The 16,476-nt window shown below is 46.1% G+C and overlaps 1 protein-coding gene across 3 annotated transcripts in view; it reads right to left on the bottom strand.

The window, feature by feature from the left end:
• Positions 1-1,322: 1,322 nt before the first annotated feature.
• Positions 1,323-16,476, bottom strand: part of tsnaxip1 (translin-associated factor X interacting protein 1) — a 131,539-nt gene continuing 116,385 nt past the window's right edge. For all 3 annotated transcript variants that reach the window (XM_038806803.1, XM_038806802.1, XM_038806804.1), the window contains 3 exons: positions 5,631-5,751; positions 4,403-4,509; positions 1,323-2,152 (listed from right to left, as the gene is read on the bottom strand). In XM_038806803.1, the coding sequence (XP_038662731.1) occupies positions 1,954-2,152; positions 4,403-4,509; positions 5,631-5,751 (427 nt within the window). In that variant the 3' untranslated portion in view covers positions 1,323-1,953. The remainder of the gene's footprint in view (positions 2,153-4,402; positions 4,510-5,630; positions 5,752-16,476) is intronic.

Raw genomic sequence — 16,476 nt, 5'->3', positions numbered from 1 at the left:
GAAACAGTATTTTACCCTAATTATAGGTCTTAAAATAAATGTAATTTGCTGCACAGGCAATTTTTCTTACCAACGTTTTTTGTAGTCTTGAAAATGTTTGTATGAAAATTTTACTTTGTTACGATAACAGATTTGTAGAAACTGCATTAAAAAATTAAGATCTTTTACATCTCTAGTTCTGAGTTTTGCATTTTGACTTGACACATGACTTACATGACCAATGTTTGAGAACATGGTGTAATGTTTTGTAACTATTTATTATTGCGTCTAGTTCAATAAAATTTGATCACAGTTGAGTTGACCCTTCTATTTAAGTAAGCTTTAAACTCCCATTATTCATATCCATCCAATAACTACTCCGAATACCCTAGTAAGTTTCTTGTAATTTCAAGTAGTTTAAATTACTTCATGTTTTACTGGTTTACAAAATAAATAACTAATTTGATTTGTTAAATGTATAGAAATAATGGGAATTGATGATTCATGGCAGTAATTTATGCATTGCTAAGTTGTTCCACTTTGCAATGTCAGCTGTAACTACAACCTGTGTGTATAATCAAACTCTGTATTGTTCATTTCTGTTTGGCATGTTATGGAGTATTTCAGTCTTTTTATCAACTGTAATGTTTGAATACATAATAAAAGCATTAAATTATTTGTAAAATTGTGAAACTGTGACAATTACAGTAACTTATTTTCTTATTAAGCCCTCCAAATTTGTAACATGGCGGATTCATTTGAATCTCTTGCAACCAGGGGAGAGAATTTCCTCTGGCCCAATTTTTATGCTGTGTCCACATGCTGAGACTTTCCAAGGCGTTTTAAGCTATATTTTTTAAGTTTGGGGACAAGCCTGAGACAGCGGTACATTGAGTAGATGCGCCATACAGTGTTATTAAACCAGAATTTTCCTTGTTCAGTTTCTGGCCTGTTGCTATGTAAACCAATCCCAGCCAGTGGGGATACAAGTTCCCGAACCAGGGAAAGTGAATATCGCAATCTATGCATTTTTATGCCACAGTTCAGCTATGCGCTAATCATCACCATCTACACATGCATGGAAAATGGTTCCTTAGAAAAATTGGCAGACGGCTGCAATGCTCATTAGACCACAAAATAAGTTGCTGTGCAGAAAGAAAATGATAGTACCTCAAAAGAAGTCTCTGACACCAATGACATTTTTAATATCTGGATAGCTTATTTTAATCTTAACAATTTTGAGTAGTGCCTAATACTAAATTGAAAGGATATGAATGTCAACTTTCGCACTAATAATTTACAGAAAAGCTTCCAATATGGAGTTGTAAGAAGAGCAAAATAAGTAAGCCAATAATATAATTTATTTTCCAATTGAAAGTAAAGAACGGTGACTCAGGTCAGAAACATCTGTGTGCAACAAAAAGGCTATTTCACAAAGTATCACGATTCTTTGTATGAAGCAATTTATTTTATCTGGACGTTATGCTATTTTGAAAATAATAGGAAGAATTGTAGTTAAATCAGATGGTCTTGCATCGTTCAAGACATTTAAAAAAAACATTTATTATAAAGAAACAATTGTAGAAAGGATATCTAAAATAAGTGTTTAACGTGCACACTAAGAGTATTTCCAAGTTGCACTAATGTGCTATTTAAAAGCAGAATTGCTATAACTATTGATATTATCAACATGGTGCTGATGGCATCTTATCATGCATAGAGTATTAATGCATGGAGTATTACTTAACTGCTAGTTTCCGGTGGTTGCCATTTAGGAACAGGCAGCAATCACACTTTTTAAACAAACTATGTTTTCTGGAATTGAATATAAGTGTGCTTTTTATGGCCATGTACAATTTTGACATTAATAATGAAATGTATATTGTAATGTGCTTTTTAAAATATTAAATAAGGCGGTAAACAGCTGAACTGATTTTTTTTTAAAAACTGAATTGAAATATCCTTCCTTCTGTGCTACTTCTTGGGTCCTATTCTCTTTATGTCATTTGCTTGCAGTCTGTCTAAAACAGTGTCAGTGTCCACAGGAAGAATTTGATCAAGTTGTTCCTTTGTTGTTTGGAAACCCTGAGCTAAATACGAGGCCAGTATTTGTGCATCCATCGAAGGGTCAATCTTTTGAAAAGCCCTTTTTAGATCAACCACAGTTAACTCCCTGTGGATAAAGGAAAAGAAAGATAATAAAATCAATATTTCCTTAAGTTATTTTAGCTTCTCTGGATTATATAATCACTGTGGGCATCATACAAGTTTGACTGCAGTTCAAATGCTTTTAACTTATTCATGTCCTCACAGGACTATGTCCCCACTGACACTGCTATAAATGACATAAGTAAGTGTTGAGAATGCAAGAGGGAATACTAGCTTGAAGTTCTGAAGGTTGCCAATGTTGGTGAGCAGAGATGAAAACACTTAAGTGGACCTAAAGCATTGAGTTATCTCAATGGATATTTATTTGATTCACCCTTGATGTTCAGATCAGTACGTCAGAATATGGCATTAACAGTTTAAATAACACATTTATGTAAACATAAAAGGATCAGGTTTAGTTTATATCTGCCCTTAACTCTGAAGTTCTGTTCATATTGATACAATGTTGAGTACTGCACTCAGTTTATCTAGTCAGTAGAATCCCTTATTTGTGATTCTGGTCCTTTAATTCCTGCTTTCATTTACTTGATTTTTTAATGCTCATATTCAGGTGCTGTTCTGAGCAAGAAAAAACAAGTGGATAATTATGTGGTTGTGAAATTTTTGCCATTTTTATTAATGGACTACACTCCAAAAATCATTAGATCACAAAATTTTAACAATTTTGTTTGTGAGAAAAATGATAGAAATGTGTTCATTCCAATAAAGATGCAAATATTGTAATTTGTTATTTGCAGCACAGACTGAGGCCATTCAGACCTTTGTGTCCACACTGGCTCCTAAAAGAGCTACCCAGCTAGTCCCATTCCCATCCCTATCTCCATAGCCCTCTAAATTAATTTATTTCAAATATGTATTCAGCTCTACTTTGAAACCTCCTATGGAATCCGCCTCCACCACTCTCCCAGGCAACGTGTTCCAAATCCCAACAGCTCTGAGTAAAGAAGTTTCTCCTCATCTCACTCCTCGCTCTCTTGCTGACCCTCTTGAAATTGTGACCGCTAGTCACTGACATACCAACTAGTGGAAACAGAATATCCTTCTTTGTTAAAATAGTTCAGAATTTTGAACACCTCAATAAGAACCTCTTCATCTTCTCTGCTCCAAAGAGGACAAGCCCAATTTCTCCAATCTCTCCTTGTATCTAAAATTCCTCATTCCTGGTATCATTCTAGTAAATCTGCTCTGCACTCTTCAGGGGTTTAACACACTTAAATATGGTGTCCAGAACTGAACACACTACTCCAAATATGGTCTGACCAATGATTTGTAGAGGTGTAGCATCATTTCATTGGATGACGGTCTCAACCGCTCCAATTTATTCTCATAACTGAAATTGCTCATACCTGGAGCCATTTTTGTAACCCTCTTCTGTACTCTCTCCAATGTGTTGTTCTCAATGTCCCTATTAATGAAGCCCAGAATACTCCCTGTTTTATTAACTGCTATCTCCACCTGTCCTGCCACCTTTAATTATCTATACACATAAATCCAGGTCCCTCTGCTCTTGTAACCCGTTAAAAATGTTACCCCCTGGGGGGATTTGTTATATGCGTTGTTACGGGTGCCGGGGGTGTTTATTATTGTTATTGTTTTGTTGATATATATTTTTCAAAAAATTCCAATAAAAATTATTTTTTAAAAAAATGTTACCCCTTATTTCATATGTATCACATAACACTTCTCCACATTGAACTTCATCTGCCATCTATCTGTCCATTTGACCAATTTGTATCCTTTTCAAGTTCTACACTGTCTTCTATCCGCAAACTTTGAAATTGTTGCCTGCATACTAAGGTCTAGATCATTAATATAGATCAGGAAAAGCAAGGGTCCAACTGCTGACCCCTGTGGAAGACTACTACAAACCTTCCACCAGTATAAACAAAATCCATTCACCATTACGCTCTGCTTCCTATTTACACTCTGCTTCCTAATATTCAGCAATGCTGCTGTCCCTTTTATTTGATGAACAATTAACTTTTCTCAAGTCTCGGGCCACATAATAGTGTCATGTGATTATGCTACATCAGCTAAATGGGAAAGGAATTATTATTTACGAAAATACCCCACCATTAAATACAACAAGGCAATTAAAGATAACTTGATTCAAAAACTATTTGGAAGTTGAGCGTGACATGAAATCAGAATGTCTTTTCAATTTGTGTAACCTACAGCTAATCATTTATAATAGCTTATTTACAGATGTGATCTTTGTGCTGGAATAAAATCCATAATTAAATTTGTCTCTTACTCTTTATCTTCCAAGGTATTTCTTAGTTCACTGAGGTACGTGATCTTCTCTGCTGCATATTGGCTTTGCAGCAATGCAACAAAAGCCCCTGCTGTGTCTTCTGTACTCTGTAAAGCAGCAACAGAAGAAAACAATAAAATGAGAAACCATACTCATAAAAGTAATAGGAGTTTGTAACAAGTATGGTAAAAATTTTCCTTGAGCAGGAAAAAAGAGAATTTGTGTTAGGTAAATTTGAAATCATGGAATGTACAAAAACTTGCAAGGAAAGTTTTCCTTGTGAATTTTCTCTTTTTTTCTTTTTATAAATATAGAGTACCCAATTATTTCTTCCAGTTGAGGGACAATTTAGCGTGGCCAATCCACCTATCCTGCACATCTTTGGGTTATGGGGGTACGGCCCATGCAGACACGGGGAGAATGTGCAAACTCCACACTGACAGTGACCCGGGGCCAGGATAGAACCCGGGTCCTCGGCACCGTGAGGCACGCGATGCTAACCACTGTGCCACCGTGCTGCCCTTCAAAGTTCCTTCGAAAAGATAAATCACATGCATTCTTTTCACAATTACGTTGGATTCCTCATTAGTGGAGTGTTACTTGTATTTAGCTTGCACATAATACATCATTTGCGCAGTGAGATTTCATTTTTACAATGCTAATTTTTTGGGACTAACATGCTGCTTAAATATTCTTGTTGAGAATGAAACTGTCTTCAGATTGGGATTTAAAATAGTTTACAAGCATTGTCGTAAATTCAAAAGGTTGCTTCATCTAAATAAAAAAATGTATGGAAATACTAGCTTAACAAAATGGATCAAATCTTGCTGTGGGCAATGTTATGGTATATCCTGCACCCTTCAGCTCAAATATAATTTGCAGCAGTTTGTGGGAGGGGGGTGGGGGGAGGGGAGGGGGGCGGTCAGCGTGAGCTGACAACGGTGGGTAACTGGGACAGAATGTTTATCTCCTTAACTATTGAGGTTTAAGGATTGAGGTTGTGGACCTGTGCACTGCACGGCATCACTGGGAGGTGGGATTTTCCCTGTAAGCTGTGGAAAGCAACTTGATGAACATGTCATAAAGATCCAGTTTATGGTTTTGCTTCTTGAACTTAGGGGAACCCTTGCCTTTGGACCCCAGCCTGTTTGAATATTCTTGAAAAATATTACTTGAAAATGTTCACTGTGCGAAAAACCAGCCAAGCCACAACTATTTTTTACGTTACCTCTTGAAACAATACGTTATATTTAATCTTTTTGTCTTCTCCAAGTTGGGATGTTGCAGCAGCAATCAGCTCTTGGATATCATTTGGACTCTTGTTAGGCAGGGCTGTCTTCAAGATTTGACTGCAAGAAACAATTTTCTATTTTTATTTTCCAGCTAGTTACAAAAAGATACAATGGGAAGCTGTGGGTGTCAACAGAACTCTGGATTTAAGCTTCAGTTCAGGGCTTCAGATAATCTGGGTTGATCTCTTAGTGCAGTCATGAGGGAGTATTGCATTGTTCGGGAAACTCGTCTGAATGACAGAAGATGAGACAAATACATTATTTCCTTGTTCAGGTGAATGTAAAAGATTGGAATACATTATTCAAAGAAGAATAGGGGAGGTCCTTTGGTGCCCTGACCAATGTACCCCACTCAACTGACAGCACCAAAAGAGATCAACTGGCAATTATTTGAATTGTTATTTGTAGCGGCTTGCAAAGCAGAAATTGCATATATATTTATTACCTGGTAATTGTGATTAAACTGTGAAAAGTAATTAATTGGTTATGAAACTTGATTCAGCTATCTAGAAGCTATATAAATGTATGTTCTATCTTTGGTGTGTCACAAGACCCGGGAGCCCAGGGGGCGAGAGAGGCCAATGTCTTGGCCTTTGCCTCCCTGGTAGCCCGGAGACGGATCGTATTAGAATGAAAGGACTCTGGGACATCAAAACTGGGGATGTGAGTGAGTGAACTGGCAGAGCTTCTGAGGCTGGAGAAGATAAAGTTCGCCTTGAGAGGGTCTGTTGAGGGGTGTGCCCGGAGATGGCAGCCGCTAAACCTTAAGGGGTTAATCTTCAAAGCATGCCAATATCAAAACCAAAGCGATACTATGTAAGGACACGAGTACATTATCATCATAATGGTACAAGAAAGCTGTCATCAGGCAACTCAATTAAAGAAGCTGGGGAGTCCACTGTGACAAATGGCCCAGACAACAGCTATCATGCAAACAACATCGACAACAGTTAAGGAGAAATTAACTTGCCAAATGCATTTCGGTCTGGGAGCCAGAGATATTTCACTTGACTGGGATCCATTATTTCAGGTGTAGAAACAACATCAGTGATGAATGGGTTTGTCTGGACCAAGGCATGGAAGACGAAAGAAATTAAAAGGGTACTAAGTAGTGACCATCCGGCAGGATGACCTCAGAAAATATGTTCACCATTCAGCAGAATGTCTTCAGAAATGTATTTGGATATTTTCAGTAAGATTTGTGCGTAGTACTGCAGTCAGATGGAGGGTAAGGGACCGCAAAGATGTCCCCATCACCCACGCCGTGACCTGAGTTGACGACTGCTAGACTGGCCACTGACTAATCCGCTCTACCATCTCCATCACCCTGGCGCCAAACCGACACAAGCAGAATAAACTCTGCCAAAGGACCCTATGGCGGCGATATTTGGGACATCAGAGAAGCTGGAGCTGATAGAGGGGAGGAAGGCTGAATTTGTGGCCTTCGCCTCTCTGGTTGCCCGGCGAAGGATCTTGTTGGAATGGTGATAGGCAACCAACCAGGGGTGATGACATAGCTCGGAGACTTATATAACTTTCTCCATCTGGAAAGGATTAAATATGAACTGAGGGGTTTAGCGGAGGGTTTTGAGGCAAGGTGGGGGATGTTCGTCACGGGGAGGAGAGGGGGGTGAAAATGGGGAAAGATCGGTACAAACTAAAATTTGGGGAGCATGTTCCCAAGATTGTTAATGTTTTGTAACTGTAACTGAACAAGTTTGGAATAAAATACATTTAAAAAAAAAATTTGGCTGCCCAAAGAAATTTGTCACTACTCGCCACCTGCTCCGCGATGAAATGCAAGCTGTGATCCTCACCAATGGAACCACCACAAACCCAATATGTGTGCAAACTGGGGTCAAACAGGGCTGTGTCATTGCACCAACGCTCTTTTCCATCTTCCTCGCAGCAACACTCCATCCCATCACCCTGAAGCACTTCGCTGGAGTGGAGCTAAGCTACTGGACAGGCAGGAAACTGTTCAACATCTGACACCTCCAGGCCAGAACCAAGACCACCCCAACCTGTCTGCAGTATGCAGACAATGCCTATATGTGCACATACACCAAGGCATATGAGAGAATGGCCTCAGACTAAACATCCAAAAAATAAAGGTTCCCTACCAGCCCCCTCCTGCCACACAAAACCGCCCCCGACCATCAAGATCCAGGTGAGCTCCTGGTCATTTCCCATACCTTGGGAACCTCCTCTCGGCACAAAGCGACATGGACGATGAAATCCAACATCAATCCCAATGTGCCAGTGCAGTCTTTGGATACATGAGGAACAGCGTGTTGAAAGACTGAAATCCAGCACCAAGCTCATTTTCTACAGAGCAGCCGTGGTCCCCGCTCTCCTGTATGCATCAGAAACATGGACAATGTACAGCAGACACATCAAATCCCTGGAGAGATATCAACAATGTTGCCTCTGTTTGGGGAACAGGCCGAGCGGGGGGCGCTGGCCAGTGGCAGGCAGGGGATGGGTTATGGCTAGTCGGCAGGGGAGGGGGGCAGGGAGCCCTCTGATCCGGCTGATAACCTGGAATGTGAGGGGGCTGAACGGGCCGGTCAAGCAGGCCCGGGTGTTTATGCACTTAAAGGGGCTGAAGGCGGATGTGGCTATGCTCCAAGAGACGCACCTGAAGGTGGCGGACCAGGTGCGACTGAGGAAGGGATGGGTGGGCCAAGTATTTCATTCAGGGCTGGATGAGAAGAATCGGGGGGTGGCGATCCTGGTGGGAAAGAGGGTGTCGTTTGAGGCGTCAAATGTGGTGGCTGACAGTGGCGGGAGGTATGTGATGGTGAGTGGTAAGCTGCAGGGGGAGCGGGTGGTGCTGGTGAATGTTTACACCCCAAACTGGGACGATGAGGAGTTTATGCGGTGCATGTTGGGCCACATTCCGGATCTGGAGGCGGGGGGGCCTGATCATGGGGAGGGACTTCAACACGGTGCTGGATCCCCCATTGGATCGATCCAGGTCCCGGACGGGTAGGAGGCCGGTGGCGGCTAAGGTGTTGATGGGGTTTATGGATCAGATGGGAGGGGTGGATCCCTGGAGGTTTGCGAGGCCAAGGGCCAGGGAGTACTCATTTTTCTCCCACGTGCATAAGGCCTATTCCAGGATTGATTTTTTTTGTCCTGAGCAGGGGGCTTGTTTCGAGGGTAAAGGATGCTGAATACTCTGCCATAGCCATTTCGGATCATGCCCCGCACTGGGTGGACCTCGGGCTGGGGGAGGAGAGGGACCAGCGTCCGCTCTGGCGCTTGGATGTGAGGCTGCTGGCAGACGAAGAGGTGGCCGGGAGAGTTCGGGGGTGTATCAAGAGGTACCTTGAGGCCAACGATAATGGGGAGGTTCGAGTGGGGATGGTCTGGGAGGCATTGAAGGCGGTGATTAGAGGGGAGTTGATTTCCATTCGAACCCACAGGGAGACGGGAGAGCAGAGGGAGAGGGAGAGATTGGTGGGGGAGATGGTGAGGGTGGACAGGAGATATGCGGAGGCTCCCGAGGAGGGATTGCTGGGGGAGCGGCGGAGCCTTCAGGCCAGGTTCGATCTACTGACCACCAGAAAGGCGGAAGCTCAGTGGAGGAAAGCACAGGGAGCGGTGTATGAATACGGGGAGAAGGCGAGTAGGATGCTAGCACACCAGCTCCGAAAGCAAGACGCTGCCAGGGAGATTGGGGGAGTGAAGGATAGAGATGGGAAGGTGGCGCGGAGGGGGGTAGACGTTAATGGGGTCTTTAGGGACTTTTATGGGGAATTGTACCGGTCTGTACCCCCGGTGGAAGGGGGGGGCGCTTCTTGGACAAGCTGCAATTTCCGAAGGTGGAGCGGGGCAGGTGGAGGGACTGGGGGCGCTGATTGAGCTGGAGGAGCTGGTTAAAGGGATAGGGAACATGCAGTCGGGGAAGGCGCCGGGGCCGGATGGGTTTCCGGCCGAATTTTATGAAATGTATGCGGACCTGTTGGTTCGGACCTTTAACGAGGCAAGGGAGGGGGGGGGGGGGGGCTTTGCCCCCAACTATGTCACGGGCGCTTATTTCCTTGATCCTTAAGCGGGACAAGGACCCTCTGCAGTGTGGGTCATATAGGCCGATCTCGCTGCTAAATATAGACGCCAAGCTGTTGGCAAAGATCTTAGCTACAAGGATAGAGGATTGTGTGCCGGGGGTCATTCACGAGGACCAGACGGGTTTGTAAAGGGGAGGCAGTTGAATACCAACATACAAAGGCTTCTGAATGTCATTATGATGCCGGCTGTGGAAGGGGAGGCGGAGATAGTGGTGGCATTAGACGCGGAGAAGGCCTTTGATAGGGTTGAGTGGGGGTATCTGTGGGAGGTGTTGGAAAGGTTTGGGTTTGGGGAGGGGTTTGTACATTGGGTGAGGCTGCTTTATGAGGCCCCGATGGCGAGCGTAGCCACGAATAGGAGGAGGTCGGAGTACTTTTGGCTGCACCGGGGGACGAGACAGGGGTGTCCCCTGTCCCCCTTGCTCTTTTCGTTGGCAATTGAGCCCCTGGCCATGGCGTTGAGGGAGTCGGGGAACTGGAGGGGCCCGGTGCGGGGGGGGGGGGGGGGGGGGGGGGAAGGAGCATCGATTGTCGCTTTATGCGGATGACCTGTTGCTGTATGTGGTGGACCCGGTGGGGGGAATGCCGGAGGTGATGAGGATTCTCAGCGAATTTGGGGGCATTTCTGGGTATAAGCTTAACCTGGGTAAGAGCGAGCTGTTCATGGTGCACCCGGGGGATCAGGAGGAGGGGATTGGTAGGCTCCCACTGAAGCAGGCAGGGAGGAGCTTTGGGTACCTGGGAGTCCAGGTGGCTAGGAGCTGGAGGGCCCTCCAAGCTCAACCTCACAAGGTTGGTGGAGCAGATGGAGGAGGAGTTTAAAAGGTGGGATATGTTATCGCTGTCGCTGGCGGGTAGGGTGCAGTCCGTCCAGATGATGGTGCTCCCGAGGTTTTTGTTCATGTCCCAGTGCCTTCCCATCCTTATCCCGAAGGCCTTTTTTAGGAGAGTTAACAGGAGCATTACGGGATTTGTATAGGCGCATGGGACTCCGAGGGTGAGAAGGGTGTTTTTGGAGCGGGGCAGGGATAGGGGGGGGCTGGCGCTGCCCAACCTCTGTGGGTACTATTGGGCTGCCAATGCAGCGATGATGCGTAAGTGGGTAATGGACGGGGAAGGGGCAGCATGGAAGAGGATGGAGATGGCGTCCTGTGTGGACACGAGCCTGGAGGCGCTGGTAACGGCGCCGTTGCCGCTCCCTCCAACGAGGTATACCACGAGCCCGGTGGTGGCGGCTACCCTCAAAATTTGGGGGCAATGGAGACGGCATAGGGGGGAGGTGGGGGGCTCGATGGAGTCCCCGATAAGGGGGAACCACCGGTTTGTTCCAGGGAGCATCGATGGCGGCTTTCTGGGCTGGCACAGGGTAGGTATTAGGAGGTTGAGGGACCTGTTTGTGGATGGGAGGTTCGCGAGCCTGGGTGAGTTAGAGGGGAAGTTTGGGCTCCCCCCGGGGAACATGTTTAGGTACATGCAGGTTAGGGCATTGGCCAGGCGGCAGGTGGAGGGGTTCCCTCTGTTGCTCCCACATGGGGTACGGGACAGGGTGCTCTCGGGGGTGTGGGTTGGAGGAGGGAGGATTTCGGACGTATACCGCGTAATGCAGGAGGTAGACGAGGCCTCAGTGGAGGAGCTGAAGGGTAAATGGGAAGAGGACCTGGGTGAGGAGATTGAAGAGCGGACATGGGCGGATGCCCTGGAAAGGGTGAATTCCTCCTCTTCCTGTGCGAGGCTTAGCCTCATACAGTTCAAGGTGCTGCACAGGGCCCACATGACTGGGGCGAGGATGAGTAGGTTTTTCGGGAGTGAAGACAGGTGTGCTAGGTGCTCGGGGAGCCCAGCGAACCACGCCCATATGTTCTGGGCATGCCCAGCGCTGGGGGAGTTTTGGAAGGGGGTAGCAAGGACGGTGTCGAGGGTGGTAGGATCCAGGGTCACGCCAGGCTGGGGACTCGCAATTTTTGGGGTTGCAGTGGAGCCGGGAGTGCAGGAGGCGAAAGAGGCCGGTGTTCTGGCCTTTGCGTCCCTAGTAGCCCGGCGGAGGATCTTGCTTCAATGGAAGGATGCGAGGCCCCCAAGCGTGGAGGCCTGCATTAATGATATGGCGGGGTTCATCAAATTGGAGAAGGTGAAATTTGCCCTGAGTGGATCAGTACAGGGGTTCTTTAGGCGGTGGCAGCCTTTCCTGGACTTCCTGGCGGAACGGTAGGGAAATAGGCCGGCAGCAGCAGCAACCCGGGGCGGGTGGGGGGGAGGGTTTGGTTCGGTGGGAGGGAGAATTGTGCACATGGGTTTGTTGGATGTGGCGGGTGTTATCTCTTTCCTTTTTGTTGTTTGCTTTTTTTATTTTTGTAGTTGCTTTTGTAGTTGGGTGGTTGTTGTTCTTGGGTTTTTACCATGGTTGTTTTGTTAATATTATTTTGTTGTTTATATTTTGTGAAAATCTTAATAAAAATTATTTTGCCTCTGCAAAATCCTGCAAATCCGCTGGCAGGTCAGGTGTACCAATGTGAGCGTCCTCTCCCATGTTAATATCCCCAGTATCGAGGTACTGGTCACGCTCAACCAGCTGCGATGGACAGGCCACATTGTCCATATACCCGACACACGACTCCCAAAACAAGTGCTCTACTCTGAGCTCCACAACACAATGGCAAGCAATCATGAGGAAGGACGCTACAAGGACACTCTGAAAGCCTCCCTAAATACATTCAACATCCTCATCAACAAATGGGAATCATGGTCAGCACCGATGCACACTGGTTAGCACTGCTGCCTCACAGAACCGAGACCCCACGTTCGATCCCGGCCCTGGCTCACTGTCCGTGTGGGGTTTTCACATTCTCCCCGAGTTTGTGTGGGTTTCGCCCCCACAACCCAAAGCTGTGAAGGGTAGGTAGATTGGCCACGCTAAATTGTCCCTTAATTTGAAAAAATGAATTGGGTACTCTAAATTTATAAAAAAGAAAAAAAACCCCCAAAAAAAACATGGGCATCACATGAGAATGCATCTGCATAGGCGCCAATTATCTCAAGCACCACAGGACCATGCGGAGGTCAAACGTAAACAGCAGAAAGAGATGGCAGAATCCAGAGTGTCCCACCCACTCACCTCATCAAACATCACCTGCCAAACCTGTTGCAGACTTTGCGACTATGGAGTGAAAAGTCGCACATTTAGCAGCTCCCGCTATTGGTGGTCTTTTTGTGGCTTTTAAGCTGGATTTCCACAGGAATTTTTCAAAAATAAAGGTTTAAAAGCAGAAGGTTTGGGACTGAATGGGGTCAACCTGATTTGTGGAAACGCAACTTTCATCGGCAGGACCAACCGTTTGGGGAATTGTAAGTTATCAGCCAAATCCGAGGAGTATTGGGGCTGAGGTTTAAGGATAATTTAAAGACAACAACTAAATCCTGAGGGTTTGGGTTGAATTGAGCAAGGTTTTGGGCAGAAACGTGGGGTTTTGCCTGTGCTTTTTCTAGTGGAGGCTTTTATTAATAAGTTGTGGGTTTTGTAATGCAGTTTCCGGTAAGCCGAGGTTGAATCACGGAAAGATTTAATTCGGGCTAACCAGTTGTACGGTATCATTTACACTAAATTGGGGCTGTTGAATCAGGGCATAATAAACAAGTTAGTGGTTGAGCCAAACCCCGTGTCTGTGTAAGTTTGTCATTTATTAAATCCTAAAGTAAAAAAAACAACAGTAAGGGTAAACGGGAATGTGCGCCTCTTACACACATCATGGACAGTTTTGATGTTTGTGGAGCCTCCTCCTCCATTTACTTGTTAATTGTCCACCACCACTCACGATTGAATGTGGCAAGATTGCAGAACTTTTATCTGATCTGTTGGTTGTAGGATTATTGCTTCGTACTGTGTGCCACATGCTGCTTCTGTTCTTTGGCATGCATGTAGTCCTGTGTTGTAGCTTCACCAGGTTGGCACCTCATGTTCGGTATGCCTGGTGCTACTCCAGATACGCTCTCCTGCACTCCGGGTTGATTTCCTAGCTTGATGCGAATGGTAGAGTGAGGGGTCTGTCAGGTCACAATGATACGAATTGTGGCTGAATACAATTCTGTTGCTGCTGATGCCCCCCCAGAATCTCATAGATGCCCAGTTTCGAGCTTCTAGATCTATTCTGAATCTATCCCATTTAGCATGGTAGTTGTGCCACACAACACAATGACGGTATCTTCAGTGTGAAGATGGGACTTGTCTCCACAGGATTTGTGTGATGGTCGGACCAACCAATACTGACATGGATAGATGTATCTGTGACAGGTAGACTGATGTGGCTGAGGTCAAGTGGTTAGCAAAGCTGCCTCACAGTACCAGGGACCCGGGTTCTATTTCATTCTTGGATGACTGTGTGGAGTTTGCACATACTCTCCATGACCACGTGGATTTCCTCCGGATTGCTCTGGTTTCCTCACACAGTCCAAAGATGTGCAGATTGGATGGGTTTATGGGGTTACAAGGATAGGGAAGGGGAGTGAGCAGTGGCAGGATGCTCTTTGGGAGACTCAATGGGCCAAATGGCCTTCTTCTGCACTGTAGAGATTGCATGAATATGGAAGTTGTCTTTTTCCTTTGCTTATGGTTCCTCATTATCTGCTGCAGGCCCAGTTAGGAAGATATGCAGGGGACTGTGGCAGTCTGAGCCAATGAATACATTCAAGACCGAGGCCGACAGAGTTTTGAACCAAAGGAGAGTAAACGGTTATAGGGAGCAAGAGCAAGAGGCTTTATGGCCTATTCCAAATATTCTTATGCAAAATTACAGCACTTAAAATCGGGAAGGTACAGCTTGTATATTTTGCGAACTTGAGCCAATTTCCATCTCAGTGTAGACAATGTTTGTGAAACATTTTTTGCAAGAATAGCACTGTCTACTTGTTAAATTAATTACATTAGGTACGCATGCTATAATACAGCTGAATCTGGAGAAATCAACTTGGTTGGTATTAAGTTTAATTAAAACCTCTAATGCCCACTCTTTATGTATCAATTAAGTCAGAGTGCCAACTGACTGTTTGAGTTTGGAAGACATCACACCTAGTATTGACCCTACCATCACGACAAAAACTTGTATTTATATAGCAGCTTTGTCTTATTCACAGTTGCAGCATCTAGCAGGGATTACAAGATGGTCAACAGCACCAAGGAAACAGGTCAATGTTCTCCTTCCTAACCACAGGAACCAATCTGGTGAACGTTCACTGCATCACCTCCAATATGGAAATCTGCATGTTGTACTCTAGGTGTGGTCTCACTAAATTGCAGCAAGACTTCTGTATTCTTGATGTGACCATCAATTCACAAGACACGTGAATGGAAGTGAACAGTGGTTTTAATAATCTTACAACAGAGCCTGCCTGCGACGAGATGAACTGGCAGCAGGCTCACGACTGCAGAGCTTTATACTTCCGGTTAGTTGGAGGAGCCCTGGGCGGAGCCAAGGGTGGAGCCCAGTACAAACTCCTCATCTCCCCCTATGGGCAGAGCCGCGCAACGGCTTGTATACAGAGCCCACAAGGACACAATACATATATTACAACACAGTGTGAATTACTAGGTTTATAATTCACCACATTCACCCCCTGTAAAAAAAAATCAAGTCCGGCGGGGGTGATGGGTCTACAAATTGAGCTGGTCCGGCGGCCGAGTCGTCCTTTGGGATCGGTGGAGCACCGGGGTTGCAGCCTCTTCGGATGGCTGGGTGGGGGCGGTCGGCGAGTGTATGATAGTGGACTCTGGGGCTGATTCGATCCGAGCTTCGTACCTAACAGGTTCGACGGGCGACGGGGAGCGCCGGAAACCTATAGGCGCGGGGGCGCGGAGGATTGGGTAGTGGTGGTGGAGTTGGATCCTGCAGGCACCAGGTCCCGGAGGGAAACAGTGTCCTGACGGCCGTCAGGGTATTCGATGAAAGCGTATTGGGGGTTCGAGTGGAGTTGGAGCACTCTTTCTACGCGTGGGTCAGTTTTGTGTACCCGGACGTGCTTCCGGAGGAGAACCGGGCCCGGTGTCTTCAACCATGCTATGAGTGAAACCCCCGTGGTAGTGCCCCTAGAAAAAACAAATAGCCGTTCGTGATGGGTCTGGTTGGTGGCGGTGCACAGGAGGGACCTAATAGCATGGAGCACGTCGGGGAGAACCTCCTGCCAATGGGAGGTCGGGAGAATCCTGGACCGGAGGGTCAGTAGGACGGTCTTCCAGGCCGTCGCGTTCTCCCTCTGTACCTGCCCGTTCCCCCTGGGGTTGTAGCTGGTAGTCCTGCTCGAGGCGATGTCCTTGTCGAGCAGGTACTGACGCAGCTCGTCGCTCATAAAGGATGAACCCCTGTCGCTGTGTACGTAGCTGGGGAACCCGAACAGGGTGAAGATACTGTGCAGAGCTCTGATGACTGTGTGGGAGGTCATATCGGGGCACGGGATAGCAAAGGGGAAGTGGGAGAACTCATTCAGGAAGTACACATTCCGATTGGTCGAGGGGAGTTGCCCTTTGAAATCAATGCTCAGGCGTTCAAAGGGCCGGGAGGACTTTACCAGGTGGGCCCTGTCTGGTCTATAGAAGTGCGATTTGCACTCCGCGCAGATCGGGCAATCTCTGGTGATGGTTTTTACCTCCTCGGTGGACAAAGGCAGATTTCGGGCTTTGATGTAGTGGGCGAGCCGGATGACCTCCGGATGGCAGAGGTCA

Source organism: Scyliorhinus canicula, chromosome 9 (assembly GCF_902713615.1).
Source record: "Scyliorhinus canicula chromosome 9, sScyCan1.1, whole genome shotgun sequence".
In the NCBI taxonomy this organism is placed as follows: domain Eukaryota; kingdom Metazoa; phylum Chordata; class Chondrichthyes; order Carcharhiniformes; family Scyliorhinidae; genus Scyliorhinus; species Scyliorhinus canicula.
This window is presented reverse-complemented; position numbering and strand designations above follow the sequence as displayed.